General features: G+C 34.2%; 3 protein-coding genes across 3 annotated transcripts; 1 reads left to right on the top strand and 2 right to left on the bottom strand.

Annotated features, from left to right (window-relative positions):
* The first annotated feature begins 3,565 nt into the window (after positions 1 to 3,565).
* On the top strand, positions 3,566 to 6,290 carry LOC143585989 (uncharacterized). The gene is made up of 2 exons (XM_077067643.1): positions 3,566 to 3,642; positions 4,987 to 6,290. Exon 2 carries the CDS (start codon positions 5,312 to 5,314, stop codon positions 6,119 to 6,121), a length of 810 nt encoding a protein of 269 aa, XP_076923758.1. The 5' UTR covers positions 3,566 to 3,642; positions 4,987 to 5,311; the 3' UTR covers positions 6,122 to 6,290.
* A 2,819-nt stretch (positions 6,291 to 9,109) lies between these two features.
* Positions 9,110 to 11,153, bottom strand: LOC143585998 (cytochrome c oxidase subunit 5b-1, mitochondrial-like). Its single transcript, XM_077067652.1, has 6 exons — positions 10,955 to 11,153; positions 10,784 to 10,863; positions 10,640 to 10,690; positions 9,689 to 9,755; positions 9,490 to 9,569; positions 9,110 to 9,403 (listed from the first exon to the last, which is right to left on the bottom strand). Exons 1-6 carry the CDS (start codon positions 11,076 to 11,078, stop codon positions 9,341 to 9,343), a joined length of 465 nt encoding a protein of 154 aa, XP_076923767.1. The 5' UTR covers positions 11,079 to 11,153; the 3' UTR covers positions 9,110 to 9,340.
* Positions 11,154 to 14,776: 3,623 nt separating this feature from the next.
* LOC143587939 (BIIDXI-like protein At5g11420) lies at positions 14,777 to 18,863 on the bottom strand. Its single transcript, XM_077069085.1, has 3 exons — positions 18,726 to 18,863; positions 15,624 to 16,136; positions 14,777 to 15,427 (listed from the first exon to the last, which is right to left on the bottom strand). The coding sequence occupies exons 1-3, from the start codon at positions 18,799 to 18,801 to the stop codon at positions 14,895 to 14,897; spliced, it is 1,122 nt and encodes a 373-aa protein (XP_076925200.1). The 5' UTR covers positions 18,802 to 18,863; the 3' UTR covers positions 14,777 to 14,894.
* Positions 18,864 to 25,573: the final 6,710 nt, after the last annotated feature.

The raw sequence follows: 25,573 nt of genomic DNA on the forward strand, positions 1-25,573 counted from the left end.
TAGAGACAACATGTCGTCCTATAGGGTTTTCATGTTTTTTTAGCTTGGTAACCATAGAGATGACATGTCTTTCCTAGATAGAGAAAATAGTTTAGTGGTGCAAACGAGAACACCCAAACAGTATAGAAAGTCATGTGTTTTCGCAGACAACGAAGTTCAAGTATCTAAGATCATTTGTATATAGAAACAAAGGCATATGCAGTGAGTAGTGGTATGGTCCATCACGTTTAGGCGGGTTTGATGCAAGTGAAAAGCAACCACCGTTTCACGGGATTTAACCCTGTAACAGTGTAAAGAAAATTGATTTAAGAGACAATAAAGTCAAAGATCTAGCTCAATTATATGATATTATGATCAACCTCAATGAACATCCTTAATCATTTTATTTTTTTCATTTAGTCTTGTAATTTTTTTTAATTTAATTAAATATTAATTTACTTACAATGATAACTTTTAAACAAATTTTATATTTCTTAAATTACATTTTATTTCACAGTTAATTACACTAGTCAAATATATTTTAATTAATTAGTTGAATTATATTTTAAAGATAATCAACATGATACTAACATTACAAAAAGTTTGATGTAACGCTAAAGTGAAGATGAGGAAAAAGATTATTCCGCTACATAACATTTTGCATTCTAACGATATCAAAAAAGTTAATTATACATCTCCGATCCTGTTTTTTCTTTCTCTCTTTTTTTTTCTTTTTTTTTCCCAACTTTTTCTATGAATGAAAATACCACAAACTAAAACAAAAATATACGCTATATATACATTTATGAAAATACATAAGAAAGTGATTTTAATTATCGAATAAGAATTCAAAATGTGCCAACTAAATTAACAAGTTATTAATGATCGTTAAAAAATATTAACAAGTTATTACATTTATTATTTTGAGCTAATTTTTCTACACCTAAAAACTTTGAACCTTAATCTAAATTTGAAAACGACCATAACCAAACCAAATGCATACCATAAAATCAAAATTTCCGGTTTTGATTTTGTGTGAGTCCATACAAAGCATATTTTACTCCCAAAATATAAATATTGGTACGAGACTAAATAGATAGACATTTTGCGGTTAGCAAAGAGTGTTGATAATTTGAATTTTTAAAGACAGAATTACAAATTTTGTCCTTTAAAAAACGTCATATTACACTTTGTGTCCTTTTTTAGTTTTCTTGCAGGCGGTGTCCTTTAAACATTTTTTTCCTACACGTTATGTCCTTTACGCTAACTGGGTTAGAAAAACTAAGTTAAATACCCTCACGTGAGGCGCATGTGAGGGCATTTTGATCTTTTCAACGAAGTGGTTAAAATATATTTAATAATTAATATTTAAAAAATAAACTCTCTCTCTCACCAACCCATCTCCATCTCATATCCATTCCACCTCCAAGCTCATTCTTCTTCCACCACTATCCTGGCCACCATCACCATCACCACCGCCACTCTCCCGGCCACCATCACCACCGCCACCACCTGTAAGGCTACAACACCCAACATCACCACCGCTTATCCCCACCAACAAGTGTCACCATCTCTGTGACCACCATTAGATCCGACCACCGCTTATCCCGACCACCCTGCAACACCAAACAGCTTAGAACCCACAAACCCAGATCCAACTCGCCGGAGAACCCACAAACCCAGATCCATCTTTCGGTCAATCTCGCCGGAGAAGACCGACCTAGATCCAACTCGCCGGAGAACCCACAAACCCAGATCCATCTTCCGGTCAAACTCGCCGAAATCCGACGGATTTTTTGGTCTAGTTGAACCGCCATGGAAGGATAATTGATATCCTTAGGCATCAATGTCATAGGGCAACTAGAATTTGTTGGGATATAACTTCCTAGGGTTCGCGATATGTTGCACCATATTTGAAGGTATTCTTGGATGAAGTTTCATACATATGGCCTGGGCTTGTGGCCTTTACAGGGTCAATGTGTCCAGATCCATATACAAATTCACCTTCTGAAGAGTGGTGTTTGTGTGATGGAATTAGGGTTTGGTAAAATTGGGGGTTTTACAGTTAGAGAGAGAGAAAGAAGAGAGAAATGAGGGGAACCTGTTATAAATTATCAGGTACAGACGAAAAGACAAAAATGCCCTCACATGCGTCTCACGTGAGGGTATTTAACTGAGTTTTTCTAACCCAGTTAACGTAAAGGTTATAACGTGTAGAAAAAAATGTTTAAAGGACACCGCCTGCAAAGAAACTAAAAAAAGGACACGAACCGTAATTTGACGTTTTTTAAAGGACAAAATTTGTAATTCCGTCGTTTCTAAATGCATGGATTGTTCACCAAAGACAAAACAGAAAGAACGTGGATCAAATTCAACACCATCCATCTAAAAATTAAAAAAATAATAATAATTAAAAACCCACTAAAAATGGATCTACCGTGTGATGCGTCAGATAGTTATGCTTTTGTGGTGGCACAACGACTGCCACATGTCAGCGGGAAGTATGGTTTCCCTGGGAAACGCCTAGGGGTGCAAACGGGCCGAGCTGCTCACGAGCTACTCGAGACCGGCTCGTAAAAAAGCTTGATCGAGCCGAGCTTAATTGAGCCCGAGCCCGAGCCCGAGCCTAAAAGTAAGCCCGTTTAACAACGAGTCTGAACTTCACTTATCGAGCTCGAGTCGGCTCATAAGCCTGCCGTTTATATATATTTTTAATAATTATTAATTAATAGATATAAAATGTTATGAAAAATAAATAAAAATAACTAAACATTATATATTATTTTATAAATAAATTGTAATAGAAAAAAATATATAAAAATAATTATAATTATATAAAAATTAATTGATAAATAGTAAACGAGTCGAGCTCGAGCCGGCTCATGAGCCTGCCTTTTATATATATTTTTAATAATTATTAATTAATAAATATAATGAAAATTAAATAAAAAAACTAAACATTATATATTATTTTATACATAAATTGTAATAGAAAAAAATATATAAAAATAATTATAATTATATAAAAATTAATTGATAAATAGTAAACGAGTCGAGTTCGAGCTTGAAAATCTGCCCACAAGCCAAGCTCGAATCGAGCCGAGCTGGGCTCTAGCATGAGCTCTATTCTATGTAAGTTAAACGAGCCAAGCTCGAGCCTTGTCAAACTTGGGCTCGTCTCGTTTGCGCCCTAGAAACGCCCAAACAAAACTCTAAAACTAACATGAGCAGTTAATACAATATAATTTGACTGAAGTATAATTTAGAGAGCGCAATAGCCTAACACACAACTACATAAGAAATTCACCGTTCAAAATAAATAAATTTGGGCCAATAAATCCTGAAACCCGGCCCAACACCTGAAACATAATAAAACATTTAAACCTAACTGGTACGGCCCATGTGCGAATTGACGAAGCTGACCACCTCAAAACCCCACGAACAACGACACCGCATGCTTTTCCTATTTCCTAGAGGGGCATTACCGTAAATTGACAGCCAACCTCCTTCTTCCTATTCATTTCATTTGTAAACAAATACAGTTCATTCAAGTCGCGTACGCACTCTTACTCTTTCTTATTATTATTTCTTATTTATTAAAAGACTTTAACAAACTCACTGGAACCTTCTTCACCGATTATTCGGTTTCCGATCACCGATCAGGTTTCATTTCCATCTCTTGTTTTTTATAAATTAAACCTTCAATTACTGTTTTAGATGATTTAATTGCTGGATTACGTCACCGCTGTTGCTAATTAGGTTTTGTGTGTTGAATTGTTCATGATCTGGTGATATTCGAAATTGAGAGTTTGTAAAAGTGATTGTGAAATAGGCTTATTATGTGATATTTGTTGAAGGATGATTGAGGTGGATAATTAGGCGGTGGAACTCTAATATTGTGTTTTCAGAATCTACTTATCACTTTTGATTGTAACCTGACCGAAATCGGTTTCAAATTTTTATTTAGTTAGGTCTACTAACGATTTTAAACTTGAACTTAAAGGTATATAATCTATATAATATATATACCTGCAGCTAGAGTTATACGAGTTGCTAAATTGTATGGATTATTATTATTATGAAGAGTTGTTACTAGAGAATTTGTGAATACAGATTTGTTTAAAAGAAATGATAGTTTATTTAATTTCGTATGATTACATATAATTAGGGGTGTAAACAAGCCGAGTTAAGCTCGAGTTCAAGCTTTGTCTAGTTTACGAGAGCCTGAGATCGACCGGGCTCGTTTATAAGACAAGCTTGTTTTTAGGCTCGATTTCAGATTTTAGCGAGCGGATCTCGTGTAGATTACATGTGGTTTGGCTTGTTTACACCCCTACATGTAATCGAGCGTTGTTGTGATAACTGGTAATGATTATGTGTGAACACCGATTTGTTTTGCTATAGTTCCTTTTTTTAAAGAAATGGAATTTAATACAATTATATGTATTAGGGGTGTAATTGAGCCGAGTTGAGCCTTGTTTAATTTACATATATTGTATGGATAATTAATTCGGATGAACAATTTTTGTTAAAGAATTTGTGAACACAGATTTGTTTTGAAAAGAAATGGAATATAATTTAGTTTCGCATGATTATATATAGAATTAGCGTGTAAACAAGCTGAATCGAGCCTCGTTTAATTTACGAGGGCCTGAGATCGACTATGCTCGTATAGGCTCACGAGCCAGCTCGGGCTCGTTTATTAAAAATGCTTATTTTACGGCTCAAGCTTGACTAGGCTCGCAAGCCAGCATGAGCTCGATAAGTGAAGCTCAGGCCCGTTTATTAAAAAAAAGCTTATTTTAGGGCTCCAGCTCGTGTAAGCTTGGCTCAATTCTAGTTTTTAGCCAGCAGATCTTGAGTAGATTATAGGTGGCTTGGCTCGTTTACACCTCTACATGTAATAGAGCATTGTCGTGATAACTGGTAAAAAGTATTTGTGATTATGATTTGTAGCTCTTTATGAACTAAGCACTTATATTTGATTTTGGTGTTGTTGATAAACAGGCACTTGTAATGCAATAAAGATGCCCAACGAGAGAAGATCTTCGTCTCATAGGTGTTACAGGCCATCTCCATATGCACGTTACAACAAGAATAATAATGATAATAATAGTAGTGCAACCAAATCTCCATCTTTACCAATTGGAAACAAGGACGATTGGGATGAAACTAGATGCCCTATTTGTATGGAACACCCTCACAATGCGGTCATGTTACTTTGTTCATCGCGTGAAAAAGGTTGTCTTCCGTACATTTGTGACACCAGTGCCCGTCACTCAAACTGTCTTGACCAATTTAAGAAGACGTTTATAACGAAGACGGTGAACAAATGAAACTTGCCTGTCCGCTTTGCAGAGGTCAAATCAGCAAGTGGATTGTGGTCAACCCTGCTCGCGAGTTCATGAACAAGAAATCAAGAAGTTGTTCAATGAGTACTTGTGATTATTCTGGAAACTATTCAGAAATAAGACAACATGCGAGACATGATCACCCGCGTGCTCGACCAACGGATGTTGATCCTAAACGTGAACTCGAGTGGACCAAATTGGAACAAGATTTGGAGCAACAAGACATGTTAAGTATGCGGTTTGAGTTTGGTGTTGATGATGATGTTGAAGTTGATGATGTTATTGGTGATGATAATGAGGATGATGATGATGACATTAACATGATGGATGGTGCTTATGAGCTTGCTAGCCCAATTTGGGATCCTGATATGAACATATTAAACTTTTTTAGCGCTTTCGAAGCGGAATTTGGAACATTTTTTCAAGAATTAGATTCAGTTGCAGAGACTAGTGATCTGATGTTGGGTGATTGGGATGAGGGGTTAGACTTGTTACCATCATCACCATTATTACGTGCAACCGAGATTGAAGAATCGGGTCGGTCAAGAGAGTTGACCAATATTAATAACTTACATGTGCCTGTAGAGAATGCTCGAACCACTAGGACCAGAGCCAATACACGTGGCAGTATTAATAACATGCGCATGCCTGTAGAGAATGCTCGAGCCACTAGGACCAGAGCCAATACACGTGGCAGACCAAGGTCAAATGCTCCACCGAGTTCACATAACCGTGAAGAACAAGTAACCACATTGGTTGATTTTCATGAGCTCAGGTCAAGCATGCCTTAGTTTTTATGATTCAGGTATTCCGGGTCAGGTTCGGTTATGTGTTTGTTTATTTTAGATTTACTGTCTTGTCATATTTGTATTTTGATTTACATGTTGGTTTGTTGAACCTATTGTAGTTTATGTATTGCAAGATTCTGTAGATTTATGACAACATTACTTATATTTACAGTAGATAACTATGTAAATAATGTTAATCCCTTTAGTTATCGAATCAAGTTTGTTGAAAATTTAGCGAAACAGAACGAATGCTTCTCAGTTTTGGTCGGTTTTTTATATAAAACGGAAAAGTTTTTATTTCTAGGGTCGAAAACCTTAATGTTTTTGACTAATTCATTTTCAAGTTAAGTCGGTTTGGATCATAGTTTGACTTGCTTCTGGTCAATTTGGGTTATGGCTAAAATAGTGGGTTTAGCCGTTTAGGCTCAAAAAGCACCTTTTTATAATTTACATTGTAGTTTTTCACCTAAACACAACAACAAAAAAATAAAATTAAGCATTACTTTGAATTAGAAGTCAAATACAAAAAAAAAAAAAAAAAAAAAAAAAAAAAAAAAAAAACCATATATAGAGAAGTAACGAAGTAAAAGATGAAAATTTTTACTTAGTATGTTTGTTTCTTTATGTGCATATGTAAGCATTTTCAATGTACCAAAGAAACCATCTATTGAAAATATTGCAAAACTTATATTAAAAAGTAAATCATTGGTTTTTGATACGAATAAACCGTTCTAGGTTAGTTGTTTTGATTGAATTGGCTAATGGTTTGGTTTTTGCACACCAATCTTGGTTTAGTTTGAACAACTCATTTTTTAGTTTTGAATCTTGACCTGTTTGACTGCTTATTCTTATTAATTTAATATTATATTTTATGTAATAACTTAAAAGTTTGTTAGACAGAGATAAATAAATAAATAAATAATGACTATAATAGTTTCTGGTTTAAACCAAACTATTTTATAAACGTTTGTATTTTTGACTGAAAATTTATCAACTGTTTTAACTAGTAAACAAATTCAAAGAATATTGCTGTTACACAAGTTTAAATTGCTCAACAAATATTAATTAATAACTAGAGAAAATTATAATATTAGTTGAGAATTATAAATATTACATTTGAGCAATTAAATATTCGTAAGATTAATAACCAAATAAAAGTTAAAAGTGTATACTATGCATAAAAAAGTTGATAGGATTTTGAAAAGGATATAATATTGATAAAATATTTACAAAATAGAAAAAAAAATCAAGAATCATGTCAATAGTCATTAGTAACCTTGAATCTGTGACTCTGTGAAGTGTGAACGAATCGGCCAGACATCAAACGCGGCCCAATGTGGACCAGATATAAGAGATCCATTAGTTAAAGAAGACTTCGCAATTTGCATGCATAACAAGTTATTATCTAAATATATCTACGATTGCTTTTATAGAGACCCAACCTCTTATCACTATCTGCATGGCCGGCTCAACGTTCTCATAGGCCTAAAACTAACTAAAATGTTGAGGTCTTTTTATTTTATTTTCTTTATGCGTATAACGTTAGAGAGTATACAAAAATTATAGAATATGAATAATATGTAGTGATAATTGATAAGAAACGATCCTTCTTAGCTTGTGGCCCATTAATGGGTTACTAATTCTAAAATAACTCTACTTTTAAAATCTCAGAACACGTAACTCTTATTTAAGATGGAGGCCCTATAAAACTGGAGGCCTAAAGCCATCGCCTCATTTAGCTTACCCACGAGACGGCCCTTACTATCAGAATCCTTCAACATCAGTAAGAACCTTTTAATCATCAGCTCCTTTAATCAGTTCATCTTGTTCCTTGATTTGGTGTAGTCTTCTCTGTAACGCGATGGCTAGGACATTATCAAACATGCTACTCAAGAGATTTAAATCAAGGGATTGTATTTGCGCAGCTACATCGGTCTAATTAAAAATTTGTTTTCACATAAAAGAACATCTCGTTCCTTGCCTAACACTTTCTGGCTAATCCTATTACTGATTTCGTATTCCACTGAACATTTTAACCTGAAGGTGAATACATCCACGATTCCAAAAGCTATCCAAGAATTTGAAATATGAAACCTACATTATATGCTTCAATGGTAGGCGCCTGGATCATTCTTGCAAGACGCAATGCGAGTTTCAACTAGCGTGCCCGATGACCCTCATACACATTACAATTTAATCACTCTAAAGGACATTGTTGAGCAGTTTAATGGTTGTTAATGAATGCATCATCAATGATGAACCTTTTTTATACCAATTTTATATGTTTTATGACAATAATTCAATGTGTAGGAAGTCAAAGAAAACCATGTGGTGATTTATGCACAAGGCCATTCGGAAAGTGCTGCGAGTTCAGGTTATTTGTTAGTAGTCTCTTTATATTCTATTCTGGGCTGACTTCATCAAATTACTAGTTTTTATATACTATTGGAAAATCTTGAGCTTAAGAATGCTGTAATGGATTACAGGTGTTAAGCTAACTAATGTACAGTGTTTAAATGATTACAATTGCAAGTTAATCTGATTTACATTACAGAGTTGCACATTTTCCTGTCCACCCAAGTTTTAATCATAGATTTTATTATATATTGCAAAATCTATACACATAGCAATACAAAAATTTATTTTCATTATTTGCTAATCTGGCCCGTTTATAACATTACAAGTAGAGGAGTATGCATGAAATTTGTAAAAAACTATCCGAAACTGAAGAAACCGATTGCTGCACAATGCGAGCACATCACTTACACGATCCGCTCTTTAGAAAATACTAAAATTCCAACACATACGTGAATGTTCTGCACCGTTTTTTGCTGTATTTTTTTTTTTGCAGTGTTTTCACTTTTCCTCCTCTAAATCATGCCGCGCGCAACATAGCGCATTATGCGAAGCACGTTTAGAGCATCATTAAAATACATCACATCAAGCGCAGTGGTAAATTATTTTGAATAGAATCACTAAAACCTAAGTTAGTGACCATAAATTATTTTGAATGCATTCAAGCAATGATGTCGCGATTCACAAACAAAAAAGAATGTATGCAGTATGCATGCTCTCATTTAGCCATCAGCCAAAAACAAACGGTAAAGTAAACATATAATCAAACAAACAAAACGCACGACCTTTTTAAATCCTGACGCTGCAGAATTTCAAGCCTCAATTATCTCACCAGATCCTTATTCCGGCATAATATTGTAAATGCAATTAGTGATGGTGATCAACTTCATCAAGCCCATCTGGAAGCCCACCTGGGCCCACTACTTCCAACTGCAAAACAACCATATACAGGTAAAAAGCTGACTCAGGTCAAAGGGTACATTCAATGATGATGAACTTCATTAAGATGTACTGACCGTGAAATATTGTGAGCATACTGGGCACTCATGTGGTTCGCCTTTCTTTAGCCAAAACCAAACAACATCATGCTCATCCTCTGTATGACAAAAGGAATACCTTGTTAACAAGTTATTTAACACACAAGCATATATAACCTATAAAAAAGTCAAAAAGTGCATTGCTAATGAATATAAAAAAGAACTAGAATTGACTAACCGCCTTCAGCCCCAGGGCAGCCCACAATTCTTTGATCATAGTAAGATTTCACCACAGCAGGAGCTTCCTACATGCAACAAAACAGCATACAAGATCACAGCTTGAGAAACAGTTCAAATATCAATGTATGTTTAAAGCATTTGAAAAACAGAAGCCATATCAGTTGTTAAACAAAGAATTATGAGAGTTTATTCACAACCGGTATGTTTATCTATCTTGAAGTTGTTTACGTTAATTGCAATCATCATGCAAAGCTTTTTTGTAATCAAATTGTTGATATCATAAAGCTATAATATGACCCTTGTCCTTTTTTTATAATAACAAGTTGACTTGTAGTGTTTTGTTTGAAGTACATTCACTCGTAATAATTGATAAAGCATATGAAGTTTCTTAGTGAGCTTGATACAATAAAGCAAATACATGGTTCTTACTTCCTAGTAAACATACAAAAACCACACATAAACAACAATAAGATTCTTAGTAAAATATCACAGTAGATAAAAGAAATCATTGTGTGTGAACAAACTAAAAAAGAGTAGTGAAAATATGATTTTTTTTTTCGTAAAATTATTATAGTTGAGTACTAGAGTGCCCTCAAACAAGTAGCTAGCCCACATGCATATTCATTTACATACTGCATAATTACGATTGCCTGAACAGCTTTCATTAACACTGGTCTTTACATGATATAGGATCGACATTATAAACTATCTCAAGTGTTCCAAGTTCATATAAAAACTATACCTAATTCTTGTAAGGTTGGATAACACTCGACCTTTAGCCTAAATGTGAGCCTGACCAAATGCTCATCAATTTGGGGCACATCAATATCATAGATTTTCATTTACACCATTTAAAAACAAAATTTACTACGAACAAAATCCAAAAGATACAACTTAATATTTTGATTGCACAATAAAACTATCCAAAGTTAACAATCATATCACTTACCTTAGTACCAAACGGACCTTCAGGAAAATTAATATCCAAAATATCCCTTCCCTAATTACACAAAACAAATACCAAAAAATTAACAGATTATAATAATAATAATAATAATAATAATAATAATAATAAGTTGACAATTATAACCACCTCAAGCTCAGCTTGAAGCTCCTCACGTTCGTGACCAGTGGCAATAGGCATCACATCCTCCACCTTCTTCGTAACATTTGCTATCGTATACAACACACAACGTAGCAATTAAACACACAGGTAATAAGATATTTTAATTAAATACGGATCTGAGATGATAAAATAACGGACCGGAGAAGTGACGTGTGACGACGGTGGCGGATGAGCGGAGAGTCACCGGAGAGGAGGTGAGGATGCGGTGAGGTCTGGCGGCGGATCGGAAGGATAGTAGTTTAGAAGAGGCTCGTCGGAACATGGTCACCGGAACCCTAGGTTTTCGGCGATTGATCTGAATCGACCACGGGACCTTTTTCTTTCTTTTTGACACAAAATGTTTTTCGAGAATTTTTTATTTTGGTGTGGAAATGAATATTTAAGTGAGAGTATTTGGGCGATCGTCTACCCGTGCGTCCAGGGGAGGGAATGGTTTGAGTCGTCTACTCGTACATCATGCAACTCTTCTTGTACATTGCCAAGTAACACACCAATACAAAAATCATGGATAACAATTTATACATGAGACACAAATACATGACACGATTTTAACAAGTAAGGCTTTAACATGTTTCGTGTACTAAACAGGTGGACACGAATTTACCTGTTAATTTTCGTATTTAAACATGTAAAATAACTGTTTACATGTTAAGTACATTCTCAGCCGTCACCACTAACCAACCATTCACTAAACAGGTTGTCAAACATGTATTTCAAATAGCTCTTATTGTGTATACCAGGTAGTAACAGGTTCGTGTTCATGTTTGAGATACATGTACACGATAAGTTTTCGTGTCGTGTACAGGTATACACAATTCGTGTTCGTGTCTTATCGTGTATTGGTATGCACAGTATACTAGTTCTAACAAAAATATACTTAAAAAGAAAATAAAATAGAATCCTATGAGGGTGGTAGGGGCACGTACGGGTATTGTTATGCGGGTTTGATGAAAAAACTGTCGTTGACCTTAAAACGAGCTGTATAACCCGATCAATTGAGATGAGAAGGGGGGGGGGGGAGTGTGCGTGTGTGGCAAAGAGAGAGAGAAGGGTGGGTACCTGAGGAACGCCTTCGCCATGGTTGGATGAGGGTCCGGTATGGGCGGCTTGCAATGTGCTATCAAACCATGATACGATAGAGGTCTGGTACAGGCGGGTTGCGCCCCTTCGTCCCTGTGGGAAGGGTGTTTCATATTACCCTTGATTTCACCAATCCTGTGTAGCACTCATCTCAATTCTTAACTTATCTAAAACCATTTTATTCTTTAAAAATAATAATAAAATATAAGATGATGGATGATTATGTGTTAAGAATGAAGGCTCACTCGAAAAATCCTCAACCCCGTCTCCCTCATTTTCTCTAATCGATTAGTAGTGAGTACTACTCCAAACCACTATCTTCGAAAAATCCTCAACCCCGTCTCCCTCATTTTCTCTAATCGATTGGTAGTGAGTACTACTCCAAACCACTATCTTTTTTTAAAACGTTTTTCATCTACGTGGCAAAACATTTTTCATTTTTTAACTAATGCCGTTAGGTTCTAAATTTATTGTTATGTGGGTTTTCTTAGCCCCAAAAGATCAGGGTAGTTAATAGCTAGGACTTAGGCCACACTAGTTTCTTCTTTAATTAGCACAATCGGCCCATGGACCGACATTCAAGTGATTGGGCCAGTTCTATCTTCTTTAGATTAGAAACTAGATAGAATATAGACTGTTAATTCATTTTTATTCATACCCGAACAACATAAACATAAGCTATATATATGGTCTTACATACATGACCAAACATGAAAACTATCTACACATAAATAAATAATTAATTATAATATGCATACACAAAATAAATAATAAAAGAATATGCAAAACCTATGTTGTCATTATACATGTTGCATGGTTATAAAGAAATTTTCCACTAGACCAATTCAACCTTAATAGTATGGGTTCCAAGTATTAATTTTTATGAGGTCCTAACAAAATTTAATATACCGCCTCTTAGTAATTTTTAAAAAACATTGGTGTCCCGGGACCCCGATGAGTTCTAGGTAGGTCCGCCCCTGCCACCACCTCCACCTTAACAATAAACCACCACCACCGATCATAACAATAAACCGATCTGTAACTCCTTCTCTGATCTGTACCTCCAATCCACTAACCCTAACCCTATCCAACACCTTCCTCCACATAAACTCACCATCACCACCATCCATCTGTCCAACTTTCACGTCTAAAAGGTAATTTAATATTTGTTTTTTTAATTTCCATGCTTCATCCGCGTTATCTACAAAACATCCAAAAAAAACGCCCGGGGGGGGGGGGGTTGTGTTTCCCGACGTTTTGGGCCAAAACCGATCATAACAATAAACCACCACCACCGATCATAACAATAAACCGATCTGTAACTCCTTCTCTGATCTGTACCTCCAATCCACTAACCCTAACCCTATCCAACACCTTCCTCCACATAAACTCACCATCACCACCATCCATCTGTCTAACTTTCACATCTAAAAGGTAATTTAATATTTGTTTTTTTAATTTCCGTGCCTTCATCCGCGTTATCTACAAAACATCCCAAAAAAAACGCCCGGGGGGGGGGTGTGTTTCCCGACGTTTTGGGCCAAAACGCGCCCCCAAAACGCTGCGCTACGCTTGGTCTAAAACGATAAGCGAATTTATACCCAAATAAGTTAATATTAAAAATTGAGTAATCCAAAACTTAACAAATAAACCATGCCATTTCAGAATATACGATAAACAAAATTTACAAATAAATATATTATTAACATATAGGTTTTTATGACATATAATGAACCGTATACAATGACAAAATCTTTTGCTAGATTTTGTAAAAAAAAAAAAAAGACAATTTAAGCATGTTTAACTTGAACACTGATATGGGCACAAAGAGCACCATCACTCCATCAGTCTTCATATGTTAAGATGTATAAAAAAAAAACGATTATAAAATTCACATATAGAATACTTAATTGCTGCAAACTAAACGCCACCTTACAAATAAGCTAACTAGATATAAAAAGACTCTTTTGAGTACACAACTTCATTACAAAAGATAGAACAAAGAATCTTGAAAAGCATATACATAATGAGAACTTCCAAATAAAAAAATTGGGTTGTTCCAACTTGATGGACCCTCTTCCCATGACTCGTAACATGACATTTCTGAAATATTTCTTCAACCAACATCATCATAGCAATGTTTTAATACATTGAACATACGTATATCTGTATAATTCGGTAAACAATAGATATTAAAAACGGTGTCTTTACATGAGCAAAATCCACATAAATGCGACTGAGATGATCAATACTTGTCATAGGCAGGTTCCTCTCCATCCTGTTTATGATAGAAGTTAAAGTGTTCAATAAATAAAATTACACGGTCTGTATAATGAGTATCGATCGACATTCAAACCTTTTTTTGTGTGTATAGAAAAAACGTTCAGACCATGTGTAGGAAAACATTAAGATTTATAAGTTATAGGACATAGGTTAAACACTCAAAATAAGAAAAACATAGACAATTCGATTACGCAAATTGAAATTATAAATTAAAAATGTTTAAATATATATTTTTCTGTTTCATCTATGCTTTATGACAACCGGCAGTGATTCAAGCGACTTATATTATTTTAGTGCACCTATGTATCTATTGTTCAACTCGTTGATCCTCGATCCCCATGTGCAATGTCTATGGCTGTCCATTTGGATTATATTGTTTAGTAACTCTCTTAAATTAATTACTATTAATCATGCCATGTCATTACTTATTCTTATTTAGAAGCTTATTATATCGTAACACCACCAACACGATTTAATAATCTTAATTATTGTGTTTGAATATATTCATTACAATTATATATCGGGTTACTAGAAATAATTTGACCAGTAATAATAAAATAATTACTTCGATTTATCTATTCATGTAAACACATCAATTTAACATGATTTTTTTTTCTAGTACACAACAGAAACAACATTAACATACATAACATGCTAAATAACATCATAAGGGGTGATCAAGCACCCCTACGCCACACGAAACTAGTAAAACAAATCAAGCATGCTTAGCGTACCGAACACCGACCAGTCTCACATCATCAATGATCGGACCACAAAGGGAACCATCGGTCTTCATTTGATAAAACGTGCTTAAAAACCTGACACGTGTACGTGTTGTTACGGCCTTAAACTTAAGGACTGCTTGTTTGTACCCACCCTTGCCTTTAGACTCATAGGGTACCCTAAGGGTGTTTTTGCCAGCAAAGGCTTCTACAACCATGGACCCCTCACACGCATTGTTGGCATCTCCAACAACAAAAGAAAGAGCATATACTTTGCCCGGGATGGTCTTGACCACTTGGGCAATGGCACTTTCTTTACCAGCTATTAACTCTACCGCTCGTTTTCCTTTGGGCACTGCAAAGTGCTCTGCATCTAAGTATTTTACGGCTTTTAGTGACTCGATCATCCAACCAGGGAGTGGTGAATGGTCGTCCTCGATGTTTGGAGGGATTAGAACTCCACCGACATCGGTTTTGGGCAACACGAAAGGACCCTCCTCAAAATCACCATTCTTCAACATATTAGCTGAAATTAAGAAACATATTGAAAATTATATTAGCATCTCATTTCAGCCACATGTGATTTAAACTAAAGCATGTAAGCAGTTTGAGATTCGATCGGTTTAAAACTTTTCGAACCATTGTTAGTGGTTCGACCCAAAATGTGATTAAAAGCACAAACCAGGCTAACAAAACCGTAAGACCAGAACAATGTATCTTACTATTGGTTCTTCTAGGAGGAAATAAGGCCTTCAATGCAACGGAGTCAATAAGAGGACCACAAGCCGGGTCTTTCTCAACACTCGGGTTATGAATCACGATCTCAATATTATCAGCTTCAGCCAAGAATCCCCACGAGTACGTGTCCCAACCATTGCTACTATACATGGTTTGCATCGGCAAGATTCCCCAATCATTAGCCTCAGAGTTTGGTGACACCGAAACATTCAACTTCTCCTCTTGGGCACATGTTCTAGCAACATTAAACGTGACCGAATAAAACAACCCTTTTGTCACCTTCACCTTGGTCTTTATTGACGCATCCTCACCTAACCTAACTGCATACGCGCCTTCGGGCACTACTAGCAACATGTCTCCTTGTTTTTGTCCCGATTTTATGTACTCAACAAACCCGGTGAGTTCCCAGTTTGGTATCGCCTTCGGGTCTATCACTCGTGTACCCTTCATTTGGGACGGTTTCGGGCCGTATTCGAATTGACCATTTGGTAATATTCCTGAAATTTTAATTAAATATACACACATTAAACTTTATAATAATTGAATTTTGCTACTCAATCATGTAGGAACATTACATATATAAGTTTGTAGCTCATTTATTTATCATTCAATTTGATCTTTACATTATAACATAACATGTGTCCATAAACTTTTTTTAACTACTTCGGTATTGGTATTATTAAAAGCTGATGCTGATATTTGTTTTATGTTTTCAAAACTGTTTTAAACGTTTTATCATGATACCGTGGCATAACTTTTTTTAAAAATAAAATATTTTTTGGTATTATAAGCTATACGAATACGAACCAATATCATTGCGACTCAAGTCAGTTTCGCCAGCACAACCGACAACCACTAGTTATCTATTAAAACGTGTTGATCTAGCTGGTCGGTGTGACCGAACAGTAGCTAGTATATATCTTTGGCTATAGTCTATAATAAGGAATGGGTTAGGGGACCAATTGCTTTTTGCTCCTAATTCTCATGGAGTGCTGCCAGCATGTCATCACGTGGAATGTCCTAGATCACGTGACTAATGGTACTCTATATTTTTGTCGTTTTGTTGAGGTTTTGGGAAAAGTGAGGAGCATGGCCTCAACAGAGGGACATGTTCACAAAGGAAAAAAGACAACGAGTCCGAAAAGGAATTGTGTGACAGAAGTATGGGTCATAAAACTATTTGATAATTAGTCGGTCAAATTTTCTTTGGAAACGTTTTTGTTTCTATTGAGTGCTTACCTGACCCTCTATTGTAACCGAATTCTTTTGTAAAATTATGTAATGTCATATTTACTTTCCTTTTTTTAATTTATCCTTTTAAATGTAGCCGTTTATTAAAATACTCTCTCCGTCCGCCAAAGTGTTTTAGTTTGAAAAACATAAAGTTTAAGGTAGATTAAATTATTGTTTTCTTTGCTTACCAAATGTCAATAATACCCTTGAAAATTGGATCCATCAGTATTGTTTATTAATGCTAGTTGTGTGTTTAAGAGGAAACTTGGAAGCTGACTAATAAATTTTGAAAGTGAACATTTGTAATTGGACAAATAAAAAAGGAAATGTGAACACTTTTAATGAAACAGAGGGAGTACGAGTGAAAAATCAACCTTAACTGTTGATTTTGGCATATTTATAGAGGCTGGTTTTTACCATTTAACACGCAAATAGGTAAATGTTAATCGGTTCTACCATTTAGCACGAGGATTGGTAAATGTTAATCTCTGATAATCTCATGGTAATAATGAGCACGCTAAGAGTGTGGTCCCCTAATCCATTGCTAACTAAAATTGTGGTGGTGGAGGGAGGGGGGGGGGGAGTATTGGTTTAAAACCCGAATGTGATAAATTATTAAATAAGGAGTTCAGATTACGATAATGGTTTTCTCACTTTATGGATTTCTTTGAGTGAAATGATGATGAGTTGATGATCGGGTAGACCAATATCTCGTTCTTGATCCAAATGATCTTTCAATATATATATTTACTCATATGGTTTAAAGTACGAGTAACATATATATATATCTCGTCTTAATTTATCTAGATATGGTTGTTGGGCATACTTAAGACAGGTGAATCATTTTTCTGATATCTTTAGCTGTAGTATTGAAATGTAACGAGTTTACAGATTTGAATTCTATTTAGTATTTATTATTTCACATTTATAGCTTTGAGGTTGGACCACAGTACATACATTTAAAACTTCACATTTAAAACTTCAACAGCCAGATTAGTCTATATGATCAATAATTTCTTATTTTGTTTTTTTGAAATAATTTCTATCAAGTTAAATCACATTAAAAAGTTCAGTTCAGTTCAGTTCAGCTTTAATTTGTAATAGTAACTACTTTGATTGAACGGTCAAATTCTGAACCTTAATATCAAATTTCACTTACTCTAGTTACTTTGATATTTACACATTTAGAGATTATGTCCAATACATTGGAAGGCAAGCGGGTGACAAGATCGTAATGATTGGAAACGAAAATATCCAAATATGTTGTAATCAGGCCATGATAGCAATCAAATAAACACACATAAAACTATAACGATTCATGAATCATGATCAATAACAAGTTTGCATTTCTTGAAACAACGAAATCACCTACGAGACGAAAAATCACATATGCATCGTTATAGTAAGTCGTAATCAAAGCGAAGCAACTATCAAACAAAAGCACCGAAAACTATTCCATCGACTCATGAATCACGAGCAAAACAGGTTATAATTTTCTATCTAATAATGATTTGAATCGAAAATCATATACGCATTGCTTAAATAAGTCGTAATTATTGGTAATTCAGACTATATTCACAAGTAAGTGAATATGACATAATGACCTAAGTTGACAAGTCGGGTTATTTTTTTAATTGTAACAAGATTATTACGATAAATTCTTGATTACTAATTCATGGTTAAATCTATAAATATAAATATAGTGTTTGATACATGCCGTTTTCTTTTAATAATAATAAAGTGTTTACTGATCATATACTTTATGTAACAACGATTCATAAATAAGAATCAACAATAAATTCGAAACGAATGAAACTTTAATATAATTCATGATATGAACAAAACAAACTAACCGTCAGTGAAGGATAGAACGCCATTGGCGGTTGCACAAACGAACACCACCACTAAGATCGCAGAGAGCTTCTGCATTTTGTTTAAAGAGAGAGATGAATGTTTCTAGTTTAGTGTGAATATGGATGAGGGTATGCACTGCTTTATATCAATTTCTGTCACTTAAAAACACCCTTAGATAATTACATAATTACAAGAATTGCCATTAGAAACTATCCTTCCTAGGTTCGTCAAGTAAACCCCACATATCCTTATCTATTACCGCTGGTGCTACAATTTTCATGAAAGTTTTTTATTCGTATTTATTTCATGTACTATTTTCTCGCCCATAAAAAGATCACTATATAATAATGGATGTATCCTTGAAGGACAATCTCGTTTTATTAAGCGGGCTTTATTATTTTAAATGTAATAAAGGTTAATTCGGATCTGAATGAGTCAGATCTGAATGAACATTTGGCTCATTCAGCAACAACAGTAAGTTTGAATGATTCAGACATAATTTTAACCATTCAGATGTTTCTCTCTTTGAAACCTAACAGTCTGAAGTCTGAATGAATCAGATGTTTATATCTGAATGATTCCATTCAGATGTAAACAAACAACCCCTTAGTTGCTTAGTAAAAATTAGATTATATTACATTTTTAATTTAATAAAACCAATTCTTTTACTTATTAACCGGGTTCTTTCATCCAACATTTGTGTCCTAGTGGTCCGAAGGCTTGGGTTCTTCAGTAGAGATCCAAGTTCGATCCTCACTTGTGTCACTTTTGATGAATAATAATAAAGAAAGATTTGAGTTACGCCTTTTGAGATTGTCAGTTTGAATCTCGAGCACATCCGATTTTTGTCCCACCGCGTTTAACGGCAGAGAGTTTTACTCCTGTGGCGGCACATTGGCAGTCGTTGGTATGGTTTCCCGGAGGTATTGTCTAAGCCAAACCTTAAAACTAGTATGAGCCCACAAAAGACAACATAGTCTGATTAGAGTAAAAAAACGTGACTCAAATTTGAAAAGTATGATAACTCTAAACACAAAAAGAAAACAGTCAGTCCTAAAAAAAATTAACCGGATTTCAATGAGTCGGTGATAGTGATTTTGGCTTTTGGAATAATGTGGTAAGACAAGTTGCAGTTGTTGGAAGAAAGTCTCATTTTTCGATGATTGAAAGATTTTGTTTAATCAAATAAATAATAAACGGATGATGTTGCAGTATATGTCGACTTATAGTCCATCTCTTCTGATAACATACAAATAATAAATAATAATACTATACATAAATAATCACATGTTAATATATAACACTATTCTCTCTAGAGGTGCACAAACCGGTTTTTTTTTAAAAACCGGTTCGGTTATTAACCGGACCGGTTTTTTTTTGCCCGGAAAAAAACCGGTTCGGTTAATAACCGGTTTTTTTCTGTCAAAACCCTAACCGGTCTAACCGGTTAGGACCGGTTTAGAAACCGGTTAGAACCGGTTAATAAACCGGTTTTTTTATTAACCGGTTTTTTTTATTAACCGGTTTTTTTTTTTTTTTTAAATTTCGCGGTTTCAAATACGAATATTTGTTTTTTATATTTTGTACTTAATGAAGACCATTATTTTTTCACAGTATAAACAAATCGGTAACTACAAGGCAAACCGGTAACTACAAGGCAAAACGGACTGACCGAAGCCATTCTTTGCTTTCGTTGTTAGGGTTCTTTGCTTGGAAGATGAGTATGAGTGTGTGTTGGTGAATGTGTTTTCAACAAACCAAAGATTAAAAACACATAACTTTCATTTATAGTTTTTACATTAAAAATACAAACATTAAATCGTTATCGCATATTCGTAACTCAAAAATACAAACATTAAATCATTAACACTGAAGAAATCTCTGCCAAGAACTGTTGTTCATGATTTAACTCAAAAATACAAACATTAAATCGTGAACTAGCAGATGCTCCCGTTGTTCCCAATCGCAGTTTGTTCATGATTTGCCTCCATGTTTGCTGTTTCTTTAACTAAATTAGAAAAATCCAAATCAACAAGTAAATAAGAGCACATATTAGGAAAAAGAATGCTTAGACACGATTACATGAACAACTTGCTGTTTCTTACTCATGATTTGCCTCCATGTTTGCTGTTTCTTTAACTAATTTTCTTCGCTACCCGATCCCGAGCTATTTCTTAGGTAATCGTCATACGCGGCTTCTTCATCGGTCATTGGTTGAGTGTGTCCTTCATTGACCTCGTCTTCATACAAGCCCGCTTCATACTCCATTTCCCCCTCGAGTGAGCGTTGATGTTGTGCCCTATCTAAAGAGTCCAAGTAATCCTTGTAGCAAATCGACATCTCTATAGCTGGTGCAGTGAGTCGAGTCCTCCTAATCGATATAACCCTGCCAGAAACAGAAAAAGCAGACTCCGAAGCTACCGTGGAAGCTTGAACCGTTAGTAAATCTTTGGCCATGGCGGCGAGGATCGGAAATAAGAGCGTATAATCGAGTATGAAATAAACGAGTACGAGTATGAAATAAACGACTACGAAATAAGAGCGTATGGAGTGGTAATGTGGTATAATTGAGTGTGAGATAACAAAATAATCGCGTATGAAATAAACGTTTAGAGCTAGTAGAGTTGTATAATCGAGTGTGAGCTAACCTACCCAACCTAAACTATATATAGTTGTTTGTGGGGGTAAAATGTTAAAAAAAACGGCTAGAAATCAAGAAAAAACGGGCAAAAAAGGACCCAAACGGTCATATGGCCGTTTTATAACGGTCAAAAACCGGTTAACCTAAAAACCGGTTAACCGGTTTTTAGGTTAACCGGTTTTTGACCGTTAACCGGTTAACCGGTTTTTAGGTTAACCGGTTTTTTAATAACCGGTTTTTAAATTTAACCGGTTTTTTTACTAACCGGTTCAATAACCGGTTTTTGTCCACGAATGAGTAACCGAAGTACTAACCGGCGATTAAATACCGGTCTAACCGGTTTTTTAATAACCGGTTTTTCTATTAACCGGTTTTCGGTTAAACCGACCAAACCGGTTCTATAACCGGTTTTTTTGAACACCTCTAATTCTCTCTAGTGTCAATAAATACCATGTAACACCAAGATACCATTGGACACTTATAATCAAATGCCCTTTGGTTAAAATAAAATAATTTATCAACATAAAATTTTAGGATAATCTACTTATCTCCTTTATATTCTTACAATTACATCTGCATTTAACAACATATGCGAGTAACATACTAACATATGGTCTTGTTCATGAAAGAAGCCATCAAAGTTATCATTATTCGTTAGCAAATTATGTGTCGGTTGTGTCAAAAATCATCCTAAAACTAAAAGAAAATTTCCTCAAGTTCAATCAATATATATATATATATATATATGGGATGGACCATGCGAGAAATGATTTTAGAGTGAGAAGTGCGAGAAGTAAATCTGGATCATTGATGGTGTTTAATCAATGGTGTACAATCCAAATGACATATTTGTAATTAATTACACATCATTACAACATATATTTAATTCAAAGGGGTATAAATGTATTTGGTGTTTTGGAATCATTAAATCAGACTTCAATGTCTCCATCCGTTACCACCATTTACGCCTTAATTAATTAAATCGTAACAACAATTATCTTGTAATTAGGAGCTCTTATTCAAGATATTTTAAATCTTAAGTCATTCAACCATTTACTACATTATAAGTAATAGTTTTGATGGTGGACTTTTAATCCATTTTTAACCTCATCTCGATTATTATACCTACACACATACATACGTATATACCAACGTACATACATACATATGTACTTACGTACGTACATACACATACCACATACATACCTACATACGTACATACCAACGTACATACATACATATATACTTACGTATGTACCTACACATACCACATACATACAAATGTATGTACTTACATACATACGTTCATACATACTTACATTCCTACACATATATGCATACCTACATACTTACGTACTTACCTACACACCAACACATACTTGCATACCTACATACGTACATACATTCGTGCGAACATACCTACACATTAATACAAACAGTTGGCGAAACTAAGTAATTAGGGTGATGTAAAATTTTGTTTTATAAAAATATATTTGAAGTATTATGGTGAACACATGTGAAAAATTATGCAAACTCATGTTTATGGGATGTGTAAGTAAAACATAGTACGTTGTCATGTAAGATATTTAGTGCTTTTTTCGTAATATAAAAATAGTTTATCATTTACAACGGTTTGTACAAAAAAACATTAATTTGAAGAATTGTGGGACACTAATGTTAACATGAGAAATACGTACAATACATATAGTAATTAAAGACAAATAAAAATAGTTACCATAATCAAATATTTAAGAAAAATAAAAAATAAAAAATAAAAAATTACTTGCAAATGTTTAAAGAATACGTACACTAACCTCTTGCAAATGTTTAAGTAAAATAAAATATCAAATATTATTTGAAACCCCCATCAATTAATAGTTACCATATTCTCACATTTATGGAGATTACAATTATACCCTTCAACATAAATTAAAAATAAAATTAAAAGAAAAATTATGATTGGTTATAATGATTTATCGCACTAAAAACACTTCTGAAATGAACCTAATCATATATATATATATATATATATATATATATATATATAAACATCAAAATTATAAATGTCAACCGTATCTTCAATAATTATAAACATTAAAATAGTCGTGTCCCACATAGTTAAGAAAATAAAACGTATTCATTAGCTTCAAACCACTTTTATAACCAAAACAAAAAATAATCATAGATGTACAAAATAAACATAATTATGAAATTCTGAAACTGATAAAGTTAATTTATTATATAAAATCATCATGATAAATAATTAAAAAAGACAAATTTCGTTATACAAATATAGAAATAACATATACTTCCGGTACCATCCCCAGTTACAACTCTAGCATTGCGTGCATTATATAAAAACTTGACCCTAGTTATACCTAGGGGTGGTGGGTACGAAGTCCATAATTGCTCTAAACCATGTGGCCTTAAATTTTCTTGGATTTGTGATTATTAGCCAAATTTGAAGCAACTACATTAGTAGTAGTTACCTAGTTGACGATAATATTTTCTAAACAAATATTGTATTTGAAGACAAATAATGAAGGTTTATGTTTTAATATCATTTAGGTAAATGTTTAATACATTGCCTTAGGGTGCATAGAGATGGGATTGGGGTAGGTACGGTCCCGCTGAGAACACCATCCTTCCTGGGTGGTTCGGATTTAAAGAAAAAGCTCCCTGATCAACAAGGCTACCCCAACATTAAAGAAGAAACTTAAGTATACAGAAAAGAATTTCAAGGTGGAGACGAATTTTAGGATGTGATGCAGTGGGAACATCATTATGCCTTAGTTGACGTTGAAGCAAGATGAAGTTATCAGTTCGAGACGGGAAAACCACTCCCACCTACCTTAACTCAGTCGTCTTCGGTTTCTCTTTCGACTATGAATTTTTAACACTAATCATGCTCATTGTCATGATAAAAAAATAATTTTAACTCCGTCTAATGATGTATTTTTATATATTTTTTGTCACTAGATTCTATCGATGATCCTTCAGTCATTCATCTTGTAATGGTCATTGGTCTCGTTCTTATCATGACCGATGCTACTATATGTTTTCTTTCTTGTTTCCTCCCTCGATCCTTTGTGAAAGACCAGTTACCATTTTCGGTTTCAATATACGTGAGTTTTGGTAGCTTTTATACGTTAATAAGTAAAACAAGTAAAAAGAATTGAAAATGAGAATAAAGGTCCAATAGGTATTAAAAATATGAAATAGTATTTATCCGAAAAATGATATGTCTTTATGAAACCCTCTTGGAAAGCAAACCCCATCTAGCAGATCCAACATGAGCATGAACCTCAGAAACCAATAATAAGAGAACTTCCAAAATATCAACTTGTCGTGTTTCAAGAGGTGGGCCTTCTTTCCATGTCTCCTATACGACCTTACCTTTGATATTTGTTTTAAACTTTATATTACTTTCTGAAGATTCATATCATTACACGTCCTCATATTTGAAAAGGAATTTTTTTTGTTTCTTTATTTGAATGTTACTTCTAAGGTTTGAACTTTGAACCCTTACCTCAAAGCTAAATTTTGCTACTACATTACAACCATTGTTATTACAAGTTAAACTAATTAGCATGATCAACGCATTTTTTTTTCTTGGAGAGGCACATGATCAACGGTTAATTAGTTAAGTATGTGATTCTGTCATGAAAACGGTTATTAACATAAATTCCTTGGTGAAAGATCGTTAGTAAAATGGGTCTAGGTAATTTGCTATTTTGCTTAGTGACGTATCACCAAGGGAAAACACCGAATGATTTCTAAAGGAATACCACACACTATTTGTGTCATTAACTTTATAATCTATTATTTTACTTATAATTATTAATATCGTGAAAATTCAACCGGAGCATCCACTGATGCTTACTGATAGGATTATTGGTCGCTTGCTACTAATTGGGCACCAATGAGCCTTGTAATGTCGTGTTTGATCGACTTTGTTACACAAAGTCATATTAGCCCATAACAAATTGTTTTGGTGTTAAATAGAGATATACGATATATGGTTCGTTTTAGTAATACAATGCTACAATAGGTTATAACAAATCATTTTGGTGTTGAACATGCTATTAAGCCAATGAGGAACACAATACAAAGTACACTACAACATGTATCAGACATTTTACAATAAAATTACATTTTCACATTTTACAAGTAAATTAAATTGTAAATTTCAAATATTATAAATTA

Source organism: Bidens hawaiensis, unplaced genomic scaffold, assembly GCF_021521415.1.
Source record: "Bidens hawaiensis isolate Kalapana, Puna unplaced genomic scaffold, B.hawaiensis_p1.1 tig00001575_1, whole genome shotgun sequence".
NCBI lineage: Eukaryota > Viridiplantae > Streptophyta > Magnoliopsida > Asterales > Asteraceae > Bidens > Bidens hawaiensis.